This window comes from Phytophthora infestans, genomic scaffold (genome assembly GCF_000142945.1).
Source record: "Phytophthora infestans T30-4 supercont1.14 genomic scaffold, whole genome shotgun sequence".
NCBI lineage: Eukaryota > Oomycota > Peronosporomycetes > Peronosporales > Peronosporaceae > Phytophthora > Phytophthora infestans.
The window spans coordinates 1,618,500-1,642,367 of record NW_003303745.1 but is presented as its reverse complement, the minus strand read 5'-3'; the positions used below and the strand labels follow the sequence as shown (position 1 = coordinate 1,642,367).

Sequence of the window (23,868 nt, the reverse complement as noted above, 5' to 3'; positions counted from 1 at the left end):
ACGTCGCGTCCTCGTAGTTGGAGAGGATCCACGGGAACACTGGATACTGCGTCAGGTCATTGAAACTGCGTCCTGCGAACGTGTTGAGCGCCATGAGGTAGTCGAAGTTGCTGATCTGTCGGTTCTGCCAGGCTTTGGTGGTCGCTGCCAGGTGCGGGATCACTCGTCCAGGCCACTGCTTGGGGGTACTACGCGGTAGAAACGAGTACAGCACTCGCACGAACTCATTTCGGCGTTGCTTGGTGGTCAACGGGAAGTCGAGGAAGTGGTTGCTGCCATTGCGCAGGAAGATCTCGATGGCGGAGTCGCGGAGGCGATAGCGACGCAAGTAAACGCCCACGAGGTGCGTGTATTTCCACCTCCAACAGCGATGCAAGCCCGGCGCTGTCTCGTCCACACTGGTGCTAGGAAGAGAGCGTTCGTCAAAGTCTGTCGTGCCCGGTGAGACGCCTCCCACACTCTGCGCGTTGTCGGGTACTTCTTGATGAGGTTCGAACGCGACGTGTTTGCCGCAAAGCGACAGGCGACCCAGCACGATTCCCTCGGGCACTACACGTCGACACGTGACACTGGCGTACACTTGATCGTCTGGCGCTACAGCGATACCAGCGCCAGGATCCAAGCCTTGGTCCCCTTGTCCCAGCAACGCTGTCCCCTTTGACGATGACGTAGTGGACGTAGTCGAACTCTGCTTCCCATCGTCCGTACTGACAGCCACGTCGCTCTTGTACTCGTCTAAAGGCTCGTCGTCCGCAGAACGTGTTTCTGCCTCCTCACTCTTGTCGCCGTCTGTGCTTGGGACGTAGGTATCTGCTAGCTCGGACGCTGGGAGAGCCTCATCCGACGTGATGTCTCGGATCTCGCCTCCACGTTGCTGCGCTACCACTCTTCCGACACGCTCCAGCAAGTTCTCGTCCGTAGAGGAGCTCGCTTGACCTTCCGTGTCACCTTCAAAGCTCTGGAGTATCTCCAAGGGAATCGCCAATGTGGACGAGTGTCTGCGCTTATTCAACGCAGGCTTCTTCGCTTCGCTCTGGTCCTCAACACCCTCCGCTCGCATCGCCATCATCTTCTCGTAGCTCAACTGCAAGTCCACGTCAACTGTGCGTCGCACTCGAGACGGGAACGGAGTCTCGTAGAGTCCAAGGCGCCACATGAGCGTCTTCTGCAGCGCTGCTAGCGTATCCGGCGCTGTAAGTCTCAAGGACGCATACTGGTTCTGCGACCGGAAGGTGAATTCGTGCTTGAGCCACAACTTGTCCGTCCACTTCTGCTTCTTCTCGCGTTGCACAGAGAGCGCCGTCTCTGCTCGCTGCTTCTCCCGACTGGTGACATCCCGCAACGTCGCCAGCATCCGATTTTCCTCGACTTCGAGAGCTGCCCACAACACGCGCTCACTGTCGTCTGCGTAGTCCACACTCGAGTATTTCTTCTCGGCTTCGTCCGTATCCGGAGACTCTTGCGGCCTCTGTAGCTCCTTAGCTATCGGGAAGTACGGCACCATATCCTCCACCTCCTCCCGTTCATGCAACTCCGTGTCATTTATCGCCAACGCCAGCGCATCTAACGTCACCTCCACCGCCTGCTGCTCCGTCAACCCACCCAGTTCGTGCACTGACAGTCCTGCGACTCCCAGCTCTTCATCGAACGAGCCAGACGTGCATATCCGGAGCGTCAGGCGTCGCAGCAACACCAACAATTCCTCCTTCTTGTGCACAACCATCGCACGTCGAAGATCCACTAGCGCTCGTAGAAACACATCGCGCGTCGGCACCGACTCGTACACACGCAGCGTCGAGCCAGCTGTCAGTTCCTGCTGGAAACTCTGCACCAAGACCTCCACAACTCGCTCCATCATAGTCTTGGCGGAGAGATAGGGCAGTGCCAACTGCAGGATCTGGAGTCCAGGAAAGAGCCCAACTCGATGCAGTTTGTGCGTGCTTTCGACCAACCGAGCGCACACGTCCAGCACCGCGTTGAACAGGAACAACTGCGCGTCAGACCACGAGTATTTGTCCGTCGCTACCTCCACTGGCTTCAGTGGCAAGATCAACAGCGATTCGTGAACTAGGAACAGCAACCGCTGCGCGTTCTCCGCCAGCGTCCTCGACAGAATCGTCCGGCTTCTGGCCATTCGCTGCAGCACGATGCCGACCACACGACACGTCCAGTTTAGCGGCTCACGGTACAATTCCGACTGGGTAACATGCGGCGCCACTTGAGCCAGCGGAGGGAGCGAAGAAAACGTAGAGACGCTCGTAGCGCCAGAGTCCGAGCCATATTTCACCTGAATCCCCTTCAACGCCAGCAGCAAGTGCGTGAACGACCGCCATCCGTGCGGATTGCTCATGGCCATACACAACAGCGACACAATTGTGTCCAGCACGAGGTCTTCTCCGGTCTTACTAGCATCGACACTATACGCTCTCCCGCAGTTCTCATCGTCGCCTTGATCTTCGCCTCCATTCGTCGCATCGACGAGCTCAACACCAACAGAACAAGTCAGCGACAACTCCAGTAGCGCATCCGCCCAGCTCTTCTTCATCAGGAGCAGTTGCTGTTGGAGATCTTCGTCTGTCTTCAGCTTGACGTTGATGTCCATGAGCACTTTTTCACGGAAATGCGGCGTGCTTTTGCCCAGTAAAATCGGCAGAAACGGCAGAATGCCTTTCAACGGCAGACTCAAGATGCCACTGACGCCTTCGTCAAACATATCAGCTACCAGCGCCTGACTGTCGCCACGCACCTCTGCGCCAACGTTCGAGAGACTGCGTAGAGCAGTGAGACGGATGACAGAAGCGCGCTTTTCCCACGTCAACTGAAGCCGCTTGCCCACGAACTGGTTGGCCATCTTGATCCACTCGATCAGCCCTCCGATCCCCGTGGTTAACTCTCCAGTGGCTGCGATCGTTGACGACGTAACAGCGATCCCATCCTCAAGTCCGTTGTCGTGCGCCACCACCGACTTGTTCGATGCTGCCGGCGCAATGGGGAACAGCAAAGAGTCTCTCTTGGACGGGTCGTTCATGATGATGCTGTGCTGGACGCCCAATAGCCACGCCGGGTCGAAGTAGAACTCCATCATGAGCTCCAAGAAGCCGACCGAAAAGCTGCCCTGTCCGTTTAGAACCAGCCGTAAATGCTCCTCCAGGCCACACCAGACTGTGCGTCCTTCGATCGACTCCAGCCAGTCCAGCAAGTAGATGAACAGCGGGACACACGCCATGCGAACGTGGATCGAAACGTGCGAGTCCTTGCTGTCCTCGTTGTCGTCTGCATCACTACGACGGTCGTGCATCAAGTAGAGCAAGCAGTCCATAACACTGGAGCTCACCAGGGCGAAGCGCATGTCCAAAAACGACACCGCGAGTCGTCGTAGAAGCAGCAGCAACGACGTGCACACAGCAGCATCATTACTCGTCATGAGGAAGCGAACCACAGCTCGAATGTCACGCACCAGAGAGAACCGGACTTGAACCGAGTGCAGCACGCTCTTTCTTGCAGTCGCAGTATATTCATCGGTCGTAGCGCCGTCAGATTTACCGGTAGAAGCCGCTCCCGTTGCTGTCTGATCGCTCCATACGATACTCTCGAGATTAATACTGAACACGCCTCCCTTCCGACCAGGAACGACTATAGTGGGCGGTGTAGAAGCCGACGACGGCGCGTTTGGCGACGTGGAAGGCGCAGCTCCACTAGCAGCTGAGCCACCCGAGCTGACAGGGTTACTCGCACGAGCAAACGTCGTCTCCATGACTTCCTGCTCCAGAACTTCATGCACTTGGGTACTCTGGTTCGTCAGACACACCTCGATCACCTCGACTAAGCTCTGGATGCTCTGCTGCTTCCAGTGGTGATCTTTGTCGTCCGGTTCGGTGATCTGCTGCGAGCTCTGACTCGACTCCGTGTCTCCAGACGCATGTGAAGAGTGCGGAACCGAGTAGAAACGTCCGAGAATCTCCAGCACTTTAGAAACTGCCTGCATGTTGTTGAACGCTCTTGGATACTCGCAGGCCAGTCCGTACATCTGATGGTTGTAGATGGACTGCGTCTTGAAGTCCGCTTGCGTCCACAGCCGATAATCCAGCAAGATAGCGCGCACGCCAGAGGCGAAAAGAGGGTTCGTCGTCCATATAGACACGTGGAAAGGGTGGTTCTCCCCCACGTCCAGGCTCTTCTTGGGGGACGGCATCACATCGAACAAACTCTTGACCATCTCCACGCACACTACTAGACTCCCAGGCGTCCAGATAACCGAAAGACAGTCCTTATGCCGCACCATAACATGAGACAGCATGTGGAACACGTAGTTCCCGAGCACTTCCTGCTGGTTGGCCACATTACTGAGCAGCATCCCTTTCAAAATCCACAATAAATCCACCACCACACTCTCCACCACCGCAGAAAGCGGACGCTCTCCTGACTGCTCCGTCTCGGCAGCGTCTTGCTTCCTTGTGATCTTCTCGCACGCTGTTAAGAGATAGTCCAGGATAACTGGCAAGGACGACACGCCGACGGACCGATACCACGCTGCGTGATACTCCGGGAAGATCATTTTCTGCGTGCTTTTGCCCAGTCTGGCGTTGCGTTGCTGGATCTCCGCTGAGGCGCTCACTGTGCTCTCTAAGGCCAGCCACTTCCCGTTCGTAGTAGGCGTCGTCCCTTCACACAGCCACTCGACTCCTAGATCAGCATAGTCCTCGTTCACAGTGTTCTGCGCGTTGAAAGCGAACACCACTTGCAGCTTACAGAAGGCTGCGAACGAGTCGCTCTCCGGCACAGTCAGTGGCGATGGCCCTAGCAAACGTTCGCGGGTGCCAGCGACCATGCGACTGGACCGGGTGGGCAGCGCTGCAGCCCATCGATTAAACGACGAGACCATCGGTCCTAAGGAGTACATCAACTCGATCGTACCACGTGAAAGCTCCTCCTGGTACATGGCTACACTTGCAACCTTTGCCTTGACGTTCCGACCGCCTCCTACGGTACACTTGGATGCTGTGACCAGACCCGAAGGGTACACTAATTCCTCCTTAAACTGCAGCTTTGTATCCACATGGCACGTCACTTTACTCTTCTTTACGTAGTGTAGCGAGTGCGAGACGACCAGCAGATGCCATTTACCAGGCAATACGTCAATTTGTCGTTGAATTCTCCTCCATTCCGGCTCGTACGAAGACGTAGCTGCGACTGACGCCGACTTCTTCGCGTCTGCAGCTCCAGGAGCGCAACAACTGACATTTATTAGCACTCCGTGGCCACTTCCGGTCGAATCCTCTGTATACTCCAGCGACGCCTCCACTCCCAACGTATTTGACCCGTTCGTAAACCTGAAAAGATTAAATTTGGCGTACAGATCCTCTGCGGAGCTCTCCTTTTTGGCTTGAGCTAGACAAAACTCCACGTTGATCCACACTGCGACGGAATAGCCACGGAAGGCGCTCCAATCCACGATGGGGAGATGCATTCGACCGTTGTCACGGAAGGAGAAATAGGCCGAAGGAGGCACCACTAGGTCGCGTGGAAGGACGTACTGAGACTGACTGTCTTCTTGCTCTGTGTTCTCGTCAGGAGGGAGTAATAGACGCTTGGCGAAGGTCCTCGAGAGCCTCTGGACGTCTCGAATTAACTGTTCTCTTTCAGTTGATGAGCAATCCACAAAGCAGGCCATCATGGTCTTCTTCACCAGTTCGTGGGCAGCTTTTGAGGGCGATAACTCGCCCAGTTGTGGGCCTCCCGAGGCGATACTTGGTGGTTCGTCTACTGTGTTGTTCTGATTGTCATTATCACCGTCGGAGTCGCTCTTATTGACCTGGAATTCTTGTTGTTCGTGAAGTTCCATTGGAAGGTGGGTTTACGTGCAGTGGATCGCGCTTTTCTCGATGGTTACGGAAGCTACAGCGATCACAATTGCGGGTACGAGAAGAGGAGATGACGCAGAAGTTGCAGAGCACGCTATTACGCACTACGGGGAATCAGGGAGCGAAAGGAGAACGTCACTGCCGTCTAGAAGTCGAAGGGTTGAGAGCTTGGACGTTTTTTTTTAGTGCAGCAGCAAATATATGGCACTGTCTTTAGGCACTTTTAAGCTTGAAGTGAGTAAGGAATCCGAAGTTTTGAGACAAAAATGATGCAAACCTGAGGAGCTCAGATAGAAAGCACCCCGTAAAGAACCTCCACCGTGATACTAAGATATACTGTACATGTATTAATTAATAACAGTAAAGAAGTCGAAGAAAGTCATTTAAAATTCTACTATGTCGAGTTTGCATCGATAGTGGTGTTTCTGTAGAAGAATAACTACGATTAAATACTAGAAGAATACAAGTAATCTGTTCTCTGTTATACACGTTCAAAACGACACAGCCGTTTTCCGCCGTAGTCAGCCACTACGAATGGCAAGCGGGGCAGGTGTTGTTAAGAGAACCGGCTCGTCTGCATGCTCGTCCGTACCACCAACACGGACTGATGACTTTCATAATCCTTCACTTGCTGCTCGTTTCGTATCGACAATGGTGTGCAGTAAAAGGTTCTCATATTTGATCGTCGCTTGGGATTTTTTAATGCAAACAAAATCTTCGATGAGCGTGAACTGACGTACCCAACAGCAAACATTCACGTGGCATAGCTATCTTTTCTCACCGAGTCGAAACGACGGGTTCATCCTTGAGTTCAAAGTGAGTAAATATTCGTATTCTTTTCCTAGTGTTACAACGGGAGATGTACGCAACAAAATATCAAGCATGGAGACAGTCGGTGGCGGGTTTAATTGCTCTACCACGCGATTCGCTCGTCGATACGGCCCGGTAGACGTCGCATCATGCGCGCACGGTGTCGCTTCCACATGGCCTTGGTCATGGGAATCTTGGAGCCAGCCACGATGTTGTTGATGGCGTTGGGCGCAGCCAGCTCCGGTGGAATCTGCACGGGCGGCACGACTACGCGCTTGAGCTTGAGGAAACTGAAGCGAGAGCGCTGATTCTGCGAGGGAGCCGACAACAGCAGGTCTTTCAGACTTTGAGCCTCTTCCGGCAAGGGCTCTTGGTTGTTAATGTACGAGGTCAGAGCGGGGTCACTGGCACGACGAGTCTGCAGGATCTTCTTGGCCGTCGCACCAGGCGAGCCGACCGGGGTGGGCTGGATGCTACGGAAGAACGAGCTCTTACTGGCTGTATTGGTGGCAACTTGAGTTGTCCCGGTCATCTTTGATAATGAAGAGAGAGTAGGTCGCCAGAACTTCTCGGCCTTTCCGAACCATCTGCGATTCAGTAAACGGCTAGAATTGCAAGAAGATTGCCCGCGCGCATCCACTTCAAGGAGGAGTTGCCTTGGACAGTTAATGCTTTTTTAAAATGTGAAGCTTATTAATAGTGAGGATGTAAAAATACCTTGTGTTATTTAATGGGTTCAAAATGGTGCGTATTCAAGGCGGTGGACTACATTGCACAAACCCCAGTGTGTACCACACCTCGATCACCCCACTTCAACAAAATCTTAAAGCGTCGTTGCCGCCCGTCTGAGCAACACACGCCACTTCATCGAAATGCATTGGTTGGAAGGAACTCGGCCTTGCCACTACCGCTACTACGACTGCCTACAAGTACCGGTATGGACATTGTGTCGCTGGGCAAATCAGGATTAGCTCATTGTGCACAGCGTGGAAGACTTATCATGACAGCTGGCACGTCAGCGCAGAATGCCGATGGGCTCAGCTGCAGGCTTCTTCTCCATTCGTCATGAGTCGTGAATCACGACAAGACTCGTGTCAAGAAGTCCTCACGAGAAGTATCGAACGTGGTAGCATCTCTGCTTGTCACAGTGCTGCAAGAAAAAAAAAATCGCTTAGACTTGTGCACTCGCCTTCAGGATGAATCTCGAATCTTAAATTGTGATACCGGTATATGTATGGTGGCTCCGAAAAGTTAAAAGCTCCACTTTTGCTTGCTCATAAACATGGGAGATCATAATCGATAGGTCAGCATCGTCCCGCAGCGCTTATTGTATCACCCCTTGGTGCCAGTAGTTGTGGGGAGGCTCGGCATGCTTCTGCAGTGTCCTCCCGAAGACTCTAATCGCATATAGCTGCCTATACCCGACTGTTCAAGCAGCTGCGCGCTCACACGTTGAGCGTCGAAATCCTCCAAGCTCGGACTCGCAATAACGGAGCGTTTGGGTGTCGCGAGAGGTCTCTCGACTGCTTGCAGTGGTGCTAATCTCCGCTGCTGTGCCCTCCTGGCAGCCACGGGAGTTCCAAGTAATGATGGAGGCATTGCTTGGAGGCGCTGCCAAATCAACAAAGTCCATCGTGAACTCAAAACGAAAGGTATTTACGACAGAGCGAGTACAAACCTTGAGAGCACTGTTCCGAAGAAAGACCTGTTCTAGCGCTTGAAAACGCATCTCTTCCTGATGTCGCGTAGCTAGCGCAGCAAGTTTAGCCTTTTTCGATATTGCTTGTCGGTGTCGCGATCGTCCAGGTGATGTGGAATTGCCACTACCTGCGCCAGCTTTCTCCTTAAAGTGTTTCAGCTCCTCGAGATCTTCCTGAATTGATTGCGACGTGAAGCTGGTGATCGAATCGAGAATAAACCGTCGTCTCTCCATCGATAGCTGCGTATTAATCTCCAAGAATCCGGAGCTCTGGTGCTGCTTGTACAACAAACTTTAGCTTTTTCCACAACAACGACCAAACTGGTTAGCCGTCGCCGTACAGTACCTCCATTTTCTTGGTGAGCTGGTGAAACATAACCTCGTGCTTCTGTGGGTTCGAGCCCTTGTTGTGCCTGGTACCGGTATGCGGCGTGAGAAAATCTACAAACTCCTGGAAATCGATCTGTCCATTGGAGTCTTTGTCCAACTTGTTCACAATCTGCTCGATCTCGCGTGTGTCATTCACAATGCCAATGGACAGCATCGGGTCTTCCAGCTCTTCGACCGAAATCTTTCCCGACTTATCCGTGTCCAGTGCATCAAACCACTGCCGAAGCATGCGCTTCTGTTCGCCGGAGAACTGGAAGCGCGGCTGCTTGGCATGTTTGGTCAGCCACGCGTTCTGGTCAAAACGCAGTAGCTGCTCCTGCAGTTCACGATGCCTCGCAATCGCAACTGCTGATGACGGGGCTGCCGGGTCTGGCTCAGCCCGCCACCAGAAGCTTTCCAACTTTGCCGTCTTCCTAGCCCCATCACGTCCAGCCATCGCCATGCATTCTAGCTCGCAATAATGATTGCTATTTTTAAGAAAAACTTCAGCTACCGTTTGTTCACTTTACTTTGTAAGCTTACTTACAAGTTACTTAATGAAAAAACTGTTTGCAATAAAACTTCACAAAAATGAGCGCATCGAAGCGCGATCGGGAGTGGGAAGCGTCAACTGCGAGCGGCGATAACGCAGCCCCCAAGGTCGATGGAGACTCTAAACGACCTCGCATCGCTTCTCCGACGTATGTTCTTTCATCTGATGGTGTTTCTGCTTCTCACCGCCCGGTATTAGCGTCAGAACAGAGCTCTCAAACTCACCCCATGGCCATCCTAGACACCATTCGAGCCAAGCTGCAGAACACCACAGACCCTCATTTACAAGCCCGTCTTCTGCTACAATACAGCTCAGCTGCGGCCTCTCCAGGTGCCAAGACGGCAGCAGCCATCGACTTCCTCTTCTCGTTCTTACAGCAGAATCAGACATCTCAGAGCGACGGGAATCAGACCAATGACGCCGGCAGCAACGGAGCCATCGTCGTGGGCGCCATTGTACGTGGCCTTAGACAACTGCTGGCTGTCAAGGCTGCTGTGGTGGAGCCTATGATCCAAGTGGACGCCATGGGCGAGCAGCTCATGCAGTGTATGAGCGTTGGGGAGGACTTCAAGCTCCGTCGAGACATGCTGCGCATCGTTGTGGATTGTCTCATGCTCACCAAGAAGTTCAAGCAGGTGGAAACACTACTGCACACTTGTGTACATGATCACGACGCTGGAATGCAGGCAATTTGTCTCCGTGGATATCTGCGACTGCATGATGCCGGACGACGCTTTGCTGAGACGACTGCAGTGGACCATTTCGACCGGTTGGCGGGCTTTGCGTTATTTGCACCGAGTGAGGAGGTGAGAGTGCTGGCAGCTCAAGTGATCGTGGCGCTCGCAGACCAACACTCGCACAATGAAGTGGAGAACAGCAAATTCTTCCCATCGACGGCCAACCAGACGCTGTTTCTGCCGGAGAAGGCCTTCTATGTGCTGTGTATGGCTGGAGACGATGCGTCGGAAGTGGTACGAGCGGAAGTAGCTCGCTGTCTGCGTCGCTTCTCCCGTGTGCTAGCTAGTGACGCCGTGGAGCACGCTGTTGTGAAGACAAAGATCGATGAAGCTGTGGTGGATGTAGCGCCGGAGATTGTGGAGATGAATACGCGTCGTATGATGTCGAGTGGAGTGTTGCTGTCACTTCTCGAGGATATCGATGTGTATGTGGCTGCTGAAGCCTCGCGTACTATTGCCACATTGGCTGAAATGTCTATAAATCCTGACGCTGGTACTGCGCGGTGGAGTCAGCGAGCCTTGGAGCGTGCTATCACTGCTCATTTCGACGTTCTTCCACGTGCGAGTGCGTCGGAACTGCGTCAAATGTTGGTGAGCTCCATGCGGCGCTTACTGGTGTGTCGTCACAAGCTGGAAACGAAGACCGATTTCACTCTTTCAAGCGCTGATTTGAGCTCGTTGCTGCGCAGTGCTGTAGTCGAAGTGGACAGCGCTAACTCTATTGTCATCGAGATCTTACTGGTGCTGCAGTACTGTGACTTGTCAAGTACTTGGGCTGTTCGTCGTCTTGTAGACTTCGTGTTGGAGACAGCAGTTTCCTCTTCGGTTCAGAGCTTTGCAGTGGACAACGATGACGGCAACTCAGATTGGTGGGAGAAGCAGTTTGTTGATGCCGTACGAGATCTCGGGAAGAAGTGTGTAGACGTGCTCAAGGCCGATGGTGCCGTGTCAGACCGTGTGCGAAAAGAAACGGCACAGCGTTGCGACCAGCAGCAGCTCGTGAAAAAAGTAGCCCAAGCCTTACTTCCTCACGTTGACGCTGCAAGCGTAGAGTCCTGTATTAAGCCTCCTCCTACTGGATCTGGCCTATTCTTTCTGAAGAGCTCACCCTCGGCACCGCTTCGTACGGACTCGCACACATCCAGCGTGTCGTCTCATGTGACGAGCTCTATGGATGTCCTGCGAAGACCCCCAATAGATGGAGACATCGCTGTGTCTCTCAAAGCGGTACGCTTTATAGCTCTACCCCAACTGTTTGTGTTCCTTTTCAGACTAACTTTTCATTTGGCTTTGATGTCTACACTGTAGATCCATCGCCTTCGCACGGCTTTTGCTCAGGATGAAGTCGATGTTTCTGTCCGCCTCGCAGATGTTCTCGTTCGTCTACGCCAACATGTCCAGTCGTTCCCTGACGCATCAGCTGCGCCAGCCCCAACGCCACTCAAGTATGTATCCATGTCGGCTATGCTCAGCACGAGTCCAAGCGTAAGTTCCGGACACACAACCAGCAGTAGTCAAGACCACAAAGAAGCCGAAGCCTTTGCAAGTCTGCAGCTACCGAAGGGTCTACAAAAAGGCTGCCAGGAGATGCTTCACCAAGCATCCGACATCTATGTGAAGGCTTTCGCTTTGAGTGCATCTCCACGCACAGAGTTGCTACAGGTATGGCTCGTATTTTGCTGGCATGTTATTTGGACTAACTAACCATTTGTGCTAGCTGATATTGCTCGGACGTATGGGACTCGTGCTCGCGTTGTTGCAAAACTCCAATGACAGTCTGCTTGTCATTGAAAAGCTGCGGTGGATAGCCAAGGAAGCCACTCGGTTGCGCTTCCTGGTCGATGACAGTCAACGCAAAGACGATGTTTGGTTGCCGACTCAGTTGCTCTCCGACGTTAGCTCCCTGAACGATCTGAAGCGTGTGTTCGTCGCGAGTGTCCGTCAGGCGTGGCCCAGCGCACTCATCGAGGCTGCGATAGCTCGTTGTACACCTGCAACTAGCGGATCTGGCGTCCAGTATCGTCCTCTATCTACGGCCCATGCATCGATCCTGGAACCGACTACAAGTGTCACTGCCAAGCCGGAGCCTCGAGAGATTACAGCGAATTGGCCATTTGAGCAGCGCGTACGCTTTGTGTTGACAAACGCGCGGGGCATCACACAGATATACGTCAAGAGCGTGCTCCCCAATGGCGACGTGGCTTACCATCATGTACCAGCAAGTTGTATCCGTACTCAAGGCGCAAGAAAGCATTTGGTTGACCACACTATCACGCTGACTGTGTTGCCGTTCTCGGACCCAACAGCGTTCACGGTAGCAGCGTGTCTGGGTCAGCCACCGCTCCCCGGAAGTATTAAGGTACGGCAAAGTTTTGTCTTTCAGCAGAATGCACCGACTAAGTTTGATTGTGATGCTTACAGCCAAGCACCTCTGGAGAGACCAGTTCTCACCTGTTCATCGAGATATCGAACGCTGTTCGTGTGCCCATTTCTCACCGTACAAGCTCCACGCTGAGGCATGCAGCTGCCAAGGCTTAGACCGCATCAATGCATCAATTATTATCGCGCGCTAGTGGTGTAAGAGTTCGTAGAGCAGAATCGCGGACGCGACGCTGACGTTGAGCGAATCCACGCGAGTGTCTTCGTCCGTAGCTTGACCTGTATCGCAGTCATGTGAGCTGCATGGAACTGTAACGAACAAAAAAGTGTATCGAACACATACCTGGGATGATGACGACGTCTTGGCAGCACTGACGAATATGTTTACGAAGACCGCGATGTTCATTGCCCTATTTTGGAGCACCAGTTAGTCGTACATTTAATGTTGTACGGGCGTGCAAACCCTTACCATGACAAGGATCGTGGGTTGACCATCTGAGAGTTTCGTGGACGTGACGGAGTTGGGTCCACTGCTTGCGCCAACGACACGCCAGCCGAAGTCACCGCTGACTGCAAGCATCTCGTGCAGATTCCTCGCTTTCATCAATTTATCCTGCAACATGTTATTGCTCCTCAGTACCATTTTTTTTAAATAATAGTTAGAAATCAATTGTGAACGTACGTTGGCGACCATGACTTCCAGTGCACCGACGGAAGCTCGCGAGACAGCAGGAGACAATGGAGCCGTGTTCCGATCACTTACAACGACTGCTGAGCAGCCCAAGAAGTGCGCAGAACGGAGAATTGCGCCAAAGTTCTGCGGGTCGTGAATCTCGTCCAGCACCAAAATGACAGGAGAGCGATTCGACTCCGTGAACACTGCAATACAACGTAAGTATCCATAACTACGTCACAAACACAATAGCTTCAGGACTCTCCGACCTGATGGCTCCCAAGGAACGAATTCTTTCAGTTGAATTGGAGCAGCATCCAACACAACACCCTACACAGCACAATATCATATATGACAAACCGCATTCATTTGGGCACTTCAAAGATTCTTACCTGATGAGGCTTGTCTCCTGTGATGTGGTTAAGCATCCATTTGCTTGTCGAATGGATCTCTACGCCTTTAGACCCCGCCAGGTCATGGATACGCTCCAAAGCACGCACATCTGCTGCACTCTTCTTCTTGGGGCGCTGGCCGTCCATTGGTGCACGCTCTTCCCGCACATACAGCGCATGGGTGTCTCGATGGCCGCTCTCCAGGGCCTGCAACACGCTGTGAATGCCGTAGACACCTTCACCCGCTAGCTGCGGAACGTCTTTGCCGTCGTTCGTGCGCGTGAGCGGCTGGCGTTCATTGTCACGCCAGCGCCCTCCTCCGCGGCCTTCTCCGCGACCTCTTGGAGGACCCCAACGCGGAGGCTTAGCGCTACGAGAGCGTGGGGGAGACAGCCATTTACTGTCGGAGAATGAGGTAGAGAACAAACACACAGACAGCGAGCGAGGCAGAGTAGACGCCGAGCGTCGGCTCACCAACGTTGATGTCCGCAGCATTGGTACGCAAAACCCCAAAATAATCTATAAATTCAAAGAGACCTTGACCAGCACTCACACCAGAGCTGATTGTTTGTTCGGATATCAATTCAGAGAGGTTACAAACGACCTCCCTAACGTCATTTTGCTATTGGACCCCGAACGCCTTTCTAACGGACCCAATAGCCATGGCCGACTCCTTCCCCGCTTGCGTGCTGTGCTGCAATGCTATCGACAACGCTTCCCGCTTCAACACGGTGGGCGTGTGCAACCACTCTGGCTGCTGCAGTATCTGCGCGTTGCGTCTTCGTCAGCTTCTAGGCCAGACCTCGTGCGTCATGTGTAAGACGGATATGCCTCGTGTCATCTGCATATCGAATGAGGACCAAAGCTTCGAGTCGTTCCAGGACTGGGGAGACAATATCGGCCCCTCGCACGTATTTGACGATACCTCGGGTATGTTTTTCCTCAAGGAAGACTACACCAAGCGCATCCGCAAGCTCCGGGACCCTCTCTGTAAGAAATGTGGCAAGAAATTCGCCACCGTGAGCGCTCTCCGTACGCACGTACTAGACGCGCACGGCCTGCAGTACTGCAGTATTTGTCTGGAGAACAAGAAAGTATTTTTAGAGGAACTGGAGCTGTTCACCAAGGACCAACTGAAAAAACACAACAACAAGGGCAACCCGCACGAGGGATTTATGGGTCACCCACGCTGTGATTTCTGCTTTTCCAGGTTTTATTCCACCACGGAGCTGTACGACCACTTGAGGAAGAACCACTTTGAGTGCGATATTTGTCTGTACCAGCTCAACGTGCAGAACCGGTACTACAAGGACTACAACGACCTCGAGAACCACTTTCGAGCCGACCATTTCTTGTGTGAGGAGCGTGAATGTCTGGCCAAAAAGTTTGTCGTGTTCAAGTCGCATCTGGACCTTCAGGCCCACTTGACTGTGGACCACCCACACATCAAGACGAGTCGCAAGATCGACGTGCATTTTACAGTCCGTCGGGCGTCCCAGGGAGACGAAGAGGACTTCGAAGATCCGCGATTGTTCGAGCAGCAAGGCCCAGGTAGCCACACGATCAATGTGGCTGATTTCCCGTCTCTATCGGGCTCGGATAGTGCTGCTGCGGGGCCTTCGTTCTCGTTATGGGAGAACCAGGCGGCCTCTCATCGTCCTCGAGCCGAGGACTTCCCTGCTCTCGCCGCTTCAGGCTCTTCTAACCGATCTGGATCGACGTTCCGAAATGCACTGGCGCCGCCCCCCTCAGCTGCTCTGCGTGCTCACATGGACAACAACGGGTGGGAGTATGAGAGTCCAGACTTGGCTTCAGCTGCTGCCGTCTTGGGCGCCAACAACCCGCTGCTTGGAGTGTTGAAACCTGCTCGTAAGAATAATAAAGGCAGGAAGAAAGGTCGGAAGTCCGGCGGCTTGGAAGAGAAGCTCGCGGCTCCGATTGTAGCTCAAGAAGAAGAAGAAGAGTCGGAGGAAGAAGAAGTGGGGCCTGCACCGTCCAAAACCGCAGTGGTGCTCAAGATCCGACAAGCTCTGGGCAGTGACGCCAAGTATGAAGTGTTTCGTGAAGACTGCAAGCGCTTCCGCTTGGGTGAGACCGAAGCCCCGGCCTTCTACTCCAAGATGCGCGACATGTTCTCTTCTGCGGACTTCTCACAGCTCTTCCTCCCACTCATGAGACTTTCTCCGGATAAGGAACAAGTGGATACATTTTTTGCATACCACAAGCAAGTGACGAAACAAGCCAAGACTCAAGGCTTCCAACAGTCCCAATCCAAGCGTAACAAGAAGGCAGCTAAGCAGCAGGTTGAACTGGAGCCAAAAGCCTCCACTCCACGTCGAAAGATCCAACGCCAGCCACCACAACCGTCACAAGCTGGGTGGGGCAACGCGTTGAAGGAGAGCGGCGTTAGGGCTGCTTCTGGACGTAAACCTTCCGCCATTGTGCACAACACGAACATGCGTGCAATGCTGGGACGTGACACGCTGCCTACAACTCAATGGAGCTCGTCTGGAAGCTGGCAAGCGCCTCCTCCTGCGGCGTCCAGTGCGTCAGCGTACCCTGCTCTGGGTCGTACCCCTACGAGTACCAAGCTCCAGACTGCTCCCAGTGAAGCCTTTGCTAGTCTTAGTGTCTCTTCTACGCCCTCTTCTTCGTCCGGATACGGAGCTCCTACGTCAGCGTATGCATCGAGCCCGACGCCAGTATTGCGTCAGATGACACCGCCACCCGCTCCATCAAGTTTTAAGACAGCTAAGAGCGACTTCCCGGAGCTACCCAAGGCTGGTAAACCTGTCGGGGTGCAGCCAGTAACACGAGCGACTTGGGACGATCAAGTGCAGTCAATTGCTCACAACCGCGTTTCTAACGTTTCAAACGGAGGTCGGGGCAATGGCAAGAAGAAACAGAAGAAGAAAAGCATGACGCTCCAGGAAATGGCCATGCATTTCGGTTAACTGATAGAAACAGACTTAACGGAACAGTTAGAGCGAGAAGTTTTAACAGCTATGTTTTGTTGGTTTTACTCCATCGTAGCCACGTTTTCACAAATGATTAAACGCACAAAAACGCGCAGTGAAGGATTCCTCTATTGGTATCTCCAGTCTTGGGCGACTTAGTTAATGCCCAGGTGTGCCATGATCTTGTCGAGTTTGCTTTCAATCGCTGCTAGTCGTGCCTCGACGTTATTGTTGCTTCCGTTCTCGTAGCTTCCAGACGATGGCGTCTGACGCGGCGTCGCAGGTGCCGAGCTGCTGTTATTTGCAGGCGGAGCTGAGCCACCACCGCCGGATCTTCTCGCAGCAGCCTCGCGGTTCTTACGCATAATTTCGGCAAACCCTCCCGCTCCATTGGAGGCGCTACTGGCACTGCCGCCACTGCTGTCTTCTCTCTGGATTCCAGAGCTTGGCGTCTTTTTCAAGTTGCCTCCTTGCTTAATAGCCGCCATCATAGCGCCCATGCCACCGCCTCCGCCCACAGAGGGACTAGCAGCAGGGGCTGAGCCTCCAGAGCCAGCGCCAGGCCCGGCTCCAACGCTGCCACTTGGGTGACCAGCAAACATCGTCTTCTCTACTGTTTTCACCTTCTTGAGGCTGGCTCCCTGCTGGATCTGAGCCAACAGACCGCCTCTTCCTGCGCCTCCAGAGGGAAGAGCTGGAGTCGAGGAGGAACCGCCTGAACCTCCCCCTCCTGAGCTGGATTTGTGGTGTTTGGGCGGCGTTTTACTAGAGGAGCCTGAAGGCTTGGTCCATGTCGTCACTTTAGTCTCCGGGTTGTAGTAGTATTCCTGTTGGAATGCAAGAAAATAGTGTTAACTTTAAAACGTCTGGGAGCTTGGGAGCGGTATGATACACAATCATGACGTCAACTTGCAGCGTTGCGGCGTGTGTAAGGCCGCATTCGACGCGCCGAAACAAGGGAGTTGTGGTGGGGCAGCTTACCTTGCCATCCTTGGTCTTGTACGACAGCCACGGGGCGGGGAGCGGCATGGTGACGTGTTTACGCTTGGCCCCTGCAATTGTTCTGAGAAAAAAACGTGAACTTCACTTCAGATGTGAAAGACCGTGGCGATCAATTATGAGATTCTACGTTGTTGAAGTTGTTGATGAAATTAAATCTGGGTCATCCATCACCTGGCTAACAGTACAATGCCGCTCAAGGAACACGACCTCTCCGACTCCCCGATGCGGATCAACCGACGGGTGAGCTTGTCACCGCCTCGTCGGTACCTGCCAAGCACACAGCACTTTTGCTTCCCGCCCCTTAACCAATAACTGCAACACGATTTTGCTGGAATACATCGTTGCCGACAGTCTAACCCGCCGGGAAATCGAGGGTAAACTCCTGGAGTAGACAAAGCAGCGTGTTATGGGCCGCCTACTCAGAGCTCAGCAACGACGAACACTGGTCCAATTACAGCAAAGAGGCGTCGATGTGCGAGTGTCCTTGATTCGAGTTTGACCACGCTCAAGGCAAGAGCCACTGCATCTACATTCTCCGAATGGGAGGCTTGCAGCTCCACGTTTTCAGTGAGAACGGCTTCTTCGAGTTTTAAACAATGATCTAGGTCGACGTAGTGCTGCGCGGCTCCGCCGACATGATCGTGGTTTATGGAAGGCGCGATTGGTACGCTCACACCGATACTGTAGCCACTCTTTAAGGTAACATTTCGACGCACTCGTATTGCTTACAGCTGAACTGAGCAAGGAGGCGGACGAGAGACGCTGATCTACCATCTCTGATGACTTCACCAAGCGCTTCGTCCTCGTCAAGGACACGGAGACGGGAAAAAGTTGACGTGCGCCTCACAGCTGCTATCGAGGACGACTGTGTGCTTCACCCTCATCTACCTTGATACCTTGATCGGACGCGCAAGACGAACTCGAGCCAGGCAAAAGAAAGGAAGACGTCAGCTTTAATTGCCAAAGAAATCGAATCAGTCAATGAAAAGTCAAATTTGTGTGCAATTTTGCTAAAGTTCAATTAATCTGAAATGTGCTTTTTGGGATTTTATATCCGTCGAAGTTGGTGCGTTTTCCCTTAGGTAGCTCTTGACGAAGAACCTCCGGGTCTTTGTCAATGTCGTAGTGATCAAGTTTCACATGCGACGCATACGTCTTGGAGCCTTCGGAACTAGCCGTGCTGTTCATCATTTTGTGGAAGTAACCGTACGGTGTGCTCTCAAATTCTCCCTTGGACCAGAGCTTCACGTCCAGATTGTCGGGACGACCGAGGCGTTGTCCATTTACGACTCGAATATATCCACTCGACATACTGGCGCCGTCCTGAGCGATCGCATCCTCTTCTTCGCGTCGACGAATGACGCGCTTCGTCGGATCGTCCACTTTTGCGCGATGGTGGATGAACTTGGCGTCACTCAGCGGATTGTACTCGCTTTCAATGATAATATCACGGAATAGGCCACCTTTTTTGTTGGTAATATCCAGGAACTTCTGATACGCTTCAGCCTTTTCAGCACTGCGCTGCTTGCCGTCCATGGACTGGACTTTTGCCACAATTGGGTCGTTCAGTTTGTGGAAAACGTCGTTGGTCCATTCTTCGTGCATCCGAGAAAACTGGCGAGTCTTGGACTGCTGCTGCAACTCCAACTTTTCATGTAGCTCCTTGGCGAGGACCTTCCCGTCCTCTACTTTTTGGTGAAGCTTTAGAAAATGTCCCTCTTTCTTGCTCTTCTGACGCTGGATGTTCTCCGCTATCGTCTCGGCGAGTTTTTTCTGCATAGCTTCCTGCTCCTTCCTGTACAGCTCGTGCTTCATGGCCATTCGTTTCTGCGGCAGTATTTCTTTAAACATTTAGCAAGAGATCAAGGAGTTGTACAGGAGTGCACATACCATATGCGGCGCTTTTGTCAGTGTGAAAGTTGTTATTTTGCCGCGGGTATTGGCGGGTGAGGCTGTCGAGCACGATCTATGCGGAAACAGAGGTCGCGTGTGAATAAAGGCAAGAGACTACACCCTGCTTTCAGCTTACTTTGATGAGAGAGAAGAATTGCTCAGTGCATTCTGTCGAAGCTCCTCGAAGTGCTCCGAATTGTGCACACGGATACTCATCGCGGAAAAGCAACACGAGTAGATTTACGGCTGCAATAATCGGAATTCGCACGATGCAAGGAGCGACTTGCCAACTTGACTAGAAATCTAAGAGGCACTACATACTTGAAAGGGTTAGACGATCATACCTATATTTATCCATTCAACGCCCACCACCGAAATATATTTAAAAAAACTGCTGCACGAATATTTTTTTATAAATTTATTTTAACTTTTTTCGAAATATATTTTAAATCTTATTCGTGCAGGGCTCACCAGCAGTTTTTTAAATTATTTTTATAATTTTTTTATTCGTGCAGCGTTCACCAGCAGTTTTTTTAGCTACCGGCACGTTACTCCGACCCAAACAAAATTTTCATTACTGATAGCGTGCTAATACAGTAAATCGGAGGCGCTCTTTCTACCGAATGCTTTCAAAAGAACGAAAGCTATAAGCCTATGGAGTCTGAATTTCCTATCAGGATTCAATCTTCCCCAGATTCACCATACCTAATTAAATTCTTGCCCAACGTAAAAAATTACTGACATCAACAAAGAAGAAGTCGGGGCACAAGGAATCTGAGTGCCGCAGCCCGAAAGCCGATAAGGGACGTGGATCAGGTCCAGATTGCTCAAGTCCGAATGGCTAGTCGACTCTGGTGCAAGCTCGCACATGACCAGCGCCCGAGACAAGGTCATGTCCATGACGAAGCTGATAACGCCTATTCGCATTACAATCACGGCTAGCACGAAGATCGACGCAGTGGCAAGAAGCGCCGTCGGGTTGAAGCTGATAGACGGGACGTCTGTCACAATGTCGGATGCTATGCACGTCCCTGAAGTTGAAGTAAGCCTTATCTCAGTGTCGAAGCTGGCCGATAAGGGCGTCGCCGCTCCGTTTTGCCAGGACAAATGCGTTTTGGCAACGCTACAATCATAAGGCCAAAATCTGTGGAAAGGCCGGCAAGCTGAAGATAGTGGGGAGCGAGGTGTGCCATGTCGCGACGACACCTTTTAAGAAGCCATGGGCTGATGTGCACGCCAGTCTCAGCCACATCCCCTAGGCTCCAGCTTTATCTTGGCGTTGACATATTTTGTCAGCGCTTCATCAGTATTGGTCAAGCAGATTCCCGATTCCAGCGGAGTCAAGCACGGCGTCGCGCTCTCTTGGCCAAACAATTTGATGATCGACACAGTCTAGTCACTTTGGCAGATGCCTCACGTCTTGCGTTCCACATCGTAGTCAATATCGATGTCGAGAATGAAGCGTGCACGCTCGAGGCCCCTGATCCGGAACTTCTCCGCAATTGCGGCTTCCATCGACGCGACGACAACCTTGTCGCGTGATGCAATCAGCATGTCGTCCACCAAGCGACACACGATACACTCATTATCGCCGTCACATCTTGTGTAGACACACGGGTCGCCATCAGTAGCCTTATTGCCCATGCGCTTAAAAGGATAGTCGATCGTCTCGATCCAAACACGAGACGCTTGCTTGAGTCCATACAGGCTTTGCAGCAGTCTGAAGGCGACGATGTCTTCTCCTTAAGCCTCAGCTTACGTCAACAGCCCCCATACCACCTGGCAGCTCAATGTAGATTTCTCAGCTTACCGTACTGTAGCGCTGTGACCACGTCACTCGGCTTTATACCGAATCCGTCTGCGCGTCACTTTGTCAACTTGGCACGGATCGAGTTCAGGTAAGCCACAGGCGCGATAACCTCCTTCTAATCGATGCCCTGTCGTTGTAAATACCCTTTGGCCACGGGGCGATCCTTGTGTCGGATCATCTGTCTTTTTTCATTGCGCTTGAGCGCGAACACCCAGTGGCAACCGATTTGGCACCTGGTGTGCTGCCTTGGCACCAACTTTCAGGCTCCCTTGTCCGTCAGCGACTCGAGCTCACTTGCCATCGCATTATTGCGATTATCTTGGTCCGCACTTGTAGTCGCCTCTGTGTACGTACTCGGGGCCTCCTCGGTGGCAGTCACCTGCTGTCTTTCTTCAACAATTGCGACTTGGTTACCACTTGGACTCACTCGAGTTTGGGTCATCCTCGGACGCTTCGTTCCGCTAGACGATGGAGAGTCATTTTTTTTCTTTCCCGTGCATGCATCTTCCGAATCCTTTGTATCTTCAGTTTGACAAGCACGTGGCAGAGTAATCATACGATGCGTCGAGTCGTATGGTAGCATCGCACGCTCACGTCACGTTGAAGTAGAATTACGTCGGTGACCTCAACATTACCAGTACGATCTCAGTCAAATCAGCTCTCGTCGGGGATGTGAGCGTATCCCAGCGCTCTGAGCACCTTCGCGACCTTGTGTTGTGGCTATACATGGCTCAATATCCCGTAGGGTGCCTTCACCGTCACAGCGGAGGGACCCGATTGGTGATCCAGGCCGCCGTGTTGACCGTTTTCGCTAGCCACTTATTATCGATACTCTCATGAAAGATGGTACTTAATTGCTTCTTTTGATTCTGACAACAATTTTACAACGGTTAATAAAATTTAATTTATACTTCCTCTGTCCGAAAATATAAGCGGGGCATCTATTTAAACCGTGTCCGAAAATAAAAGCGGCATGCTTACAAATTCAAGTCATTTGATAGTACTGTCGTATTCCACCTAAGTACTCCCATACAAATGCTGTTGTTGTTGCCGGCCGCTGCAAACCAGACCGTAGAAATATTTAGGCACTCTACACGGCACCGCTCAGCAGAGAATCTCACGCGCTACACCTCTACAGGTTTCTATGACATTTCGTGTAAAATTGACATCCTGGCGTAAGATTTTCAAATTACACATCTTCACCACGAACTTTGCATAACGATAACTTTGCGACCAGGTGGCCGATTTGCTTCAAACGTCGACCAAAACCTATTGCCGTAATCTAAACAGCAATTAAGACCAATCAGCTGCTCGTTTAAAGGGTTTCTGTTCTTAAAATTAATTTTGCCCGCCCATCCTGCTTATTTTTTCGGACGGAGAAAGTATATTTCATCTAAATGAGTAGAAACTTTAAATAACATAAAAAACAGCGTGCAGCGAGGCATCTTCACGAGGCTCTGGTTCATGCGCTCAGCCAGTCCACTCTGCTGATGCGTGAACGGCAACGTCTTTTCATACTTGATCTCGCTGCGGTTGAGAAGCTCTTGAATCTTTGACGAGTGAACTCACCGCCATTGTCCAAGCACAGGCGTTTGATCGTCTTGCCTGTCGGATTCTGCATTGCTGTCTTATAGGTCTCGAGCTTCAGTAGCACCTCCGAATTGGCCTCATGAAGTAAACCGTTACGTGGCGTGAGTAATCTTCTATGAATGCCACCACTAAAGTACAGCCACCATTGCATCGGACCTATTACATTGTCTGCTCTCATCTTTCTCAAGCGGAAGCATGCGCTGTAGTCATCCGTTGACGTATCGTCTGAAACTCGAGCCACCCCATCTTCCGTGGACAGTAACTGTTCGTTATAGGTCACTTGTCGTGAGTCTCGTGTACCTGGCGTGTGGAGCACGCTCGAGCATCTCGATGACCGTGGACAGGCGGAGCTGCTTTCTTGGAGCCCCAGTGAGAAGTATCGGGATGCTGGAACTAAGGTTGTGCGTTAATTCATGAAGACCAAGGATGTGGACATCACTTAGTAGGCTCGCACGAAACAGAGCCCCTGAAGTGGTCTGGGCTGGCAACCGCAACGCCATACGTTTTGTTGGCGGGACACTGCTCAAGTTGTCTGAGGCACCTGTGGTTTGGCGCTTGGTATTTCAAAGACTATTGCCTTGAGTTCGGCCGAAGCAGAGCGCATGACGCTTAGTGAATGCATTAAGGAAGGGGTGCGAATGCGGTTACTGCTCGAGAGCACTGGGTAGAGCAAGTGGAGGCTACGGTGGCTTACGAGAACAGAGGATGTGCAATGGCGTTGGTGAAGAGCGTCTACCAAGCGGGGACCAAAACATCGACATTCGTTATCACTTCCATCGCGAAAAGGTTGAGAGCGGTAAAGATGAGTAAGCGTTCATGAAGACCACGAGCCAGCTTGCAGACTTCTTGACGGATGATCTATTGTAGAAGACGCTGCGGTACTTGATGATGCGAAGCAACGTGGCTCCCAAGCTCAAAACGTCAAATTGAGTTGTGGTACAGTGGCTGCACCTCGCTGTCTACTTCGGCTGGACCGCTATCTGTAGGCACACGGCATGCACGCGCCACGAGGCTTGCAGTTGAAGTGGGTTGAAATGGGTGAAATGATTGGCGGATTATTTAGTGTCGTGGGCTGTGATTGGGCGGTTGACTTTAAAAGTCATGGCATGTGGCAAATATAAATGGACAGCGCTCCAGCTAATT

At 52.2% G+C, this 23,868-nt stretch overlaps 9 protein-coding genes across 9 annotated transcripts in view; 2 read left to right on the top strand and 7 right to left on the bottom strand.

Moving 5' to 3' along the window:
- Window positions 1-5,842, bottom strand: part of PITG_09247 (neurobeachin-like protein) — a gene marked incomplete at both ends in the record, with an annotated part of 8,721 nt that extends 2,879 nt beyond the window's left edge. Inside the window, 4 exons of the mRNA XM_002903491.1 lie at window positions 3-735; window positions 778-998; window positions 1,086-3,883; window positions 3,938-5,842. Of these exons, the coding sequence (XP_002903537.1) occupies window positions 3-735; window positions 778-998; window positions 1,086-3,883; window positions 3,938-5,842 (5,657 nt within the window). The remainder of the gene's footprint in view (window positions 1-2; window positions 736-777; window positions 999-1,085; window positions 3,884-3,937) is intronic.
- Window positions 5,843-6,671: 829 nt separating this feature from the next.
- PITG_09246 (uncharacterized protein) lies at window positions 6,672-7,203 on the bottom strand (the record flags this gene model as incomplete). Its single annotated transcript, XM_002903490.1, has 1 exon — window positions 6,672-7,203. The coding sequence occupies one exon, from the start codon at window positions 7,201-7,203 to the stop codon at window positions 6,775-6,777; it is 429 nt and encodes a 142-aa protein (XP_002903536.1).
- A 678-nt stretch (window positions 7,204-7,881) lies between these two features.
- On the bottom strand, window positions 7,882-9,202 carry PITG_09245 (uncharacterized protein; the record flags this gene model as incomplete). Its single annotated transcript, XM_002903489.1, has 3 exons — window positions 7,882-8,282; window positions 8,350-8,646; window positions 8,717-9,202. 3 exons carry the CDS (start codon window positions 9,200-9,202, stop codon window positions 8,004-8,006), a joined length of 1,062 nt encoding a protein of 353 aa, XP_002903535.1.
- Window positions 9,203-9,519: 317 nt separating this feature from the next.
- PITG_09244 (uncharacterized protein) lies at window positions 9,520-12,567 on the top strand (the record flags this gene model as incomplete). The annotated part of the gene is made up of 4 exons (XM_002903488.1): window positions 9,520-11,256; window positions 11,338-11,691; window positions 11,747-12,388; window positions 12,451-12,567. 4 exons carry the CDS (start codon window positions 9,520-9,522, stop codon window positions 12,565-12,567), a joined length of 2,850 nt encoding a protein of 949 aa, XP_002903534.1.
- Window positions 12,568-12,598: 31 nt separating this feature from the next.
- PITG_09243 (rRNA methyltransferase, putative) lies at window positions 12,599-13,968 on the bottom strand (the record flags this gene model as incomplete). Its single annotated transcript, XM_002903487.1, has 5 exons — window positions 12,599-12,687; window positions 12,752-12,818; window positions 12,878-13,021; window positions 13,091-13,276; window positions 13,474-13,968. 5 exons carry the CDS (start codon window positions 13,966-13,968, stop codon window positions 12,599-12,601), a joined length of 981 nt encoding a protein of 326 aa, XP_002903533.1.
- A 138-nt stretch (window positions 13,969-14,106) lies between these two features.
- Window positions 14,107-16,427, top strand: PITG_09242 (uncharacterized protein; the record flags this gene model as incomplete). Its single annotated transcript, XM_002903486.1, has 1 exon — window positions 14,107-16,427. One exon carries the CDS (start codon window positions 14,136-14,138, stop codon window positions 16,425-16,427), a length of 2,292 nt encoding a protein of 763 aa, XP_002903532.1.
- Window positions 16,428-16,541: 114 nt separating this feature from the next.
- Window positions 16,542-17,468, bottom strand: PITG_09241 (uncharacterized protein; the record flags this gene model as incomplete). The annotated part of the gene is made up of 2 exons (XM_002903485.1): window positions 16,542-17,257; window positions 17,412-17,468. The coding sequence occupies 2 exons, from the start codon at window positions 17,457-17,459 to the stop codon at window positions 16,586-16,588; spliced, it is 720 nt and encodes a 239-aa protein (XP_002903531.1).
- Window positions 17,469-18,449: 981 nt separating this feature from the next.
- PITG_09240 (uncharacterized protein) lies at window positions 18,450-19,541 on the bottom strand (the record flags this gene model as incomplete). The annotated part of the gene is made up of 3 exons (XM_002903484.1): window positions 18,450-19,259; window positions 19,323-19,398; window positions 19,462-19,541. The coding sequence occupies 3 exons, from the start codon at window positions 19,539-19,541 to the stop codon at window positions 18,450-18,452; spliced, it is 966 nt and encodes a 321-aa protein (XP_002903530.1).
- A 2,352-nt stretch (window positions 19,542-21,893) lies between these two features.
- On the bottom strand, window positions 21,894-23,225 carry PITG_09239 (uncharacterized protein; the record flags this gene model as incomplete). The annotated part of the gene is made up of 4 exons (XM_002903483.1): window positions 21,894-22,004; window positions 22,587-22,662; window positions 22,705-22,740; window positions 23,026-23,225. 4 exons carry the CDS (start codon window positions 23,223-23,225, stop codon window positions 21,894-21,896), a joined length of 423 nt encoding a protein of 140 aa, XP_002903529.1.
- Window positions 23,226-23,868: the final 643 nt, after the last annotated feature.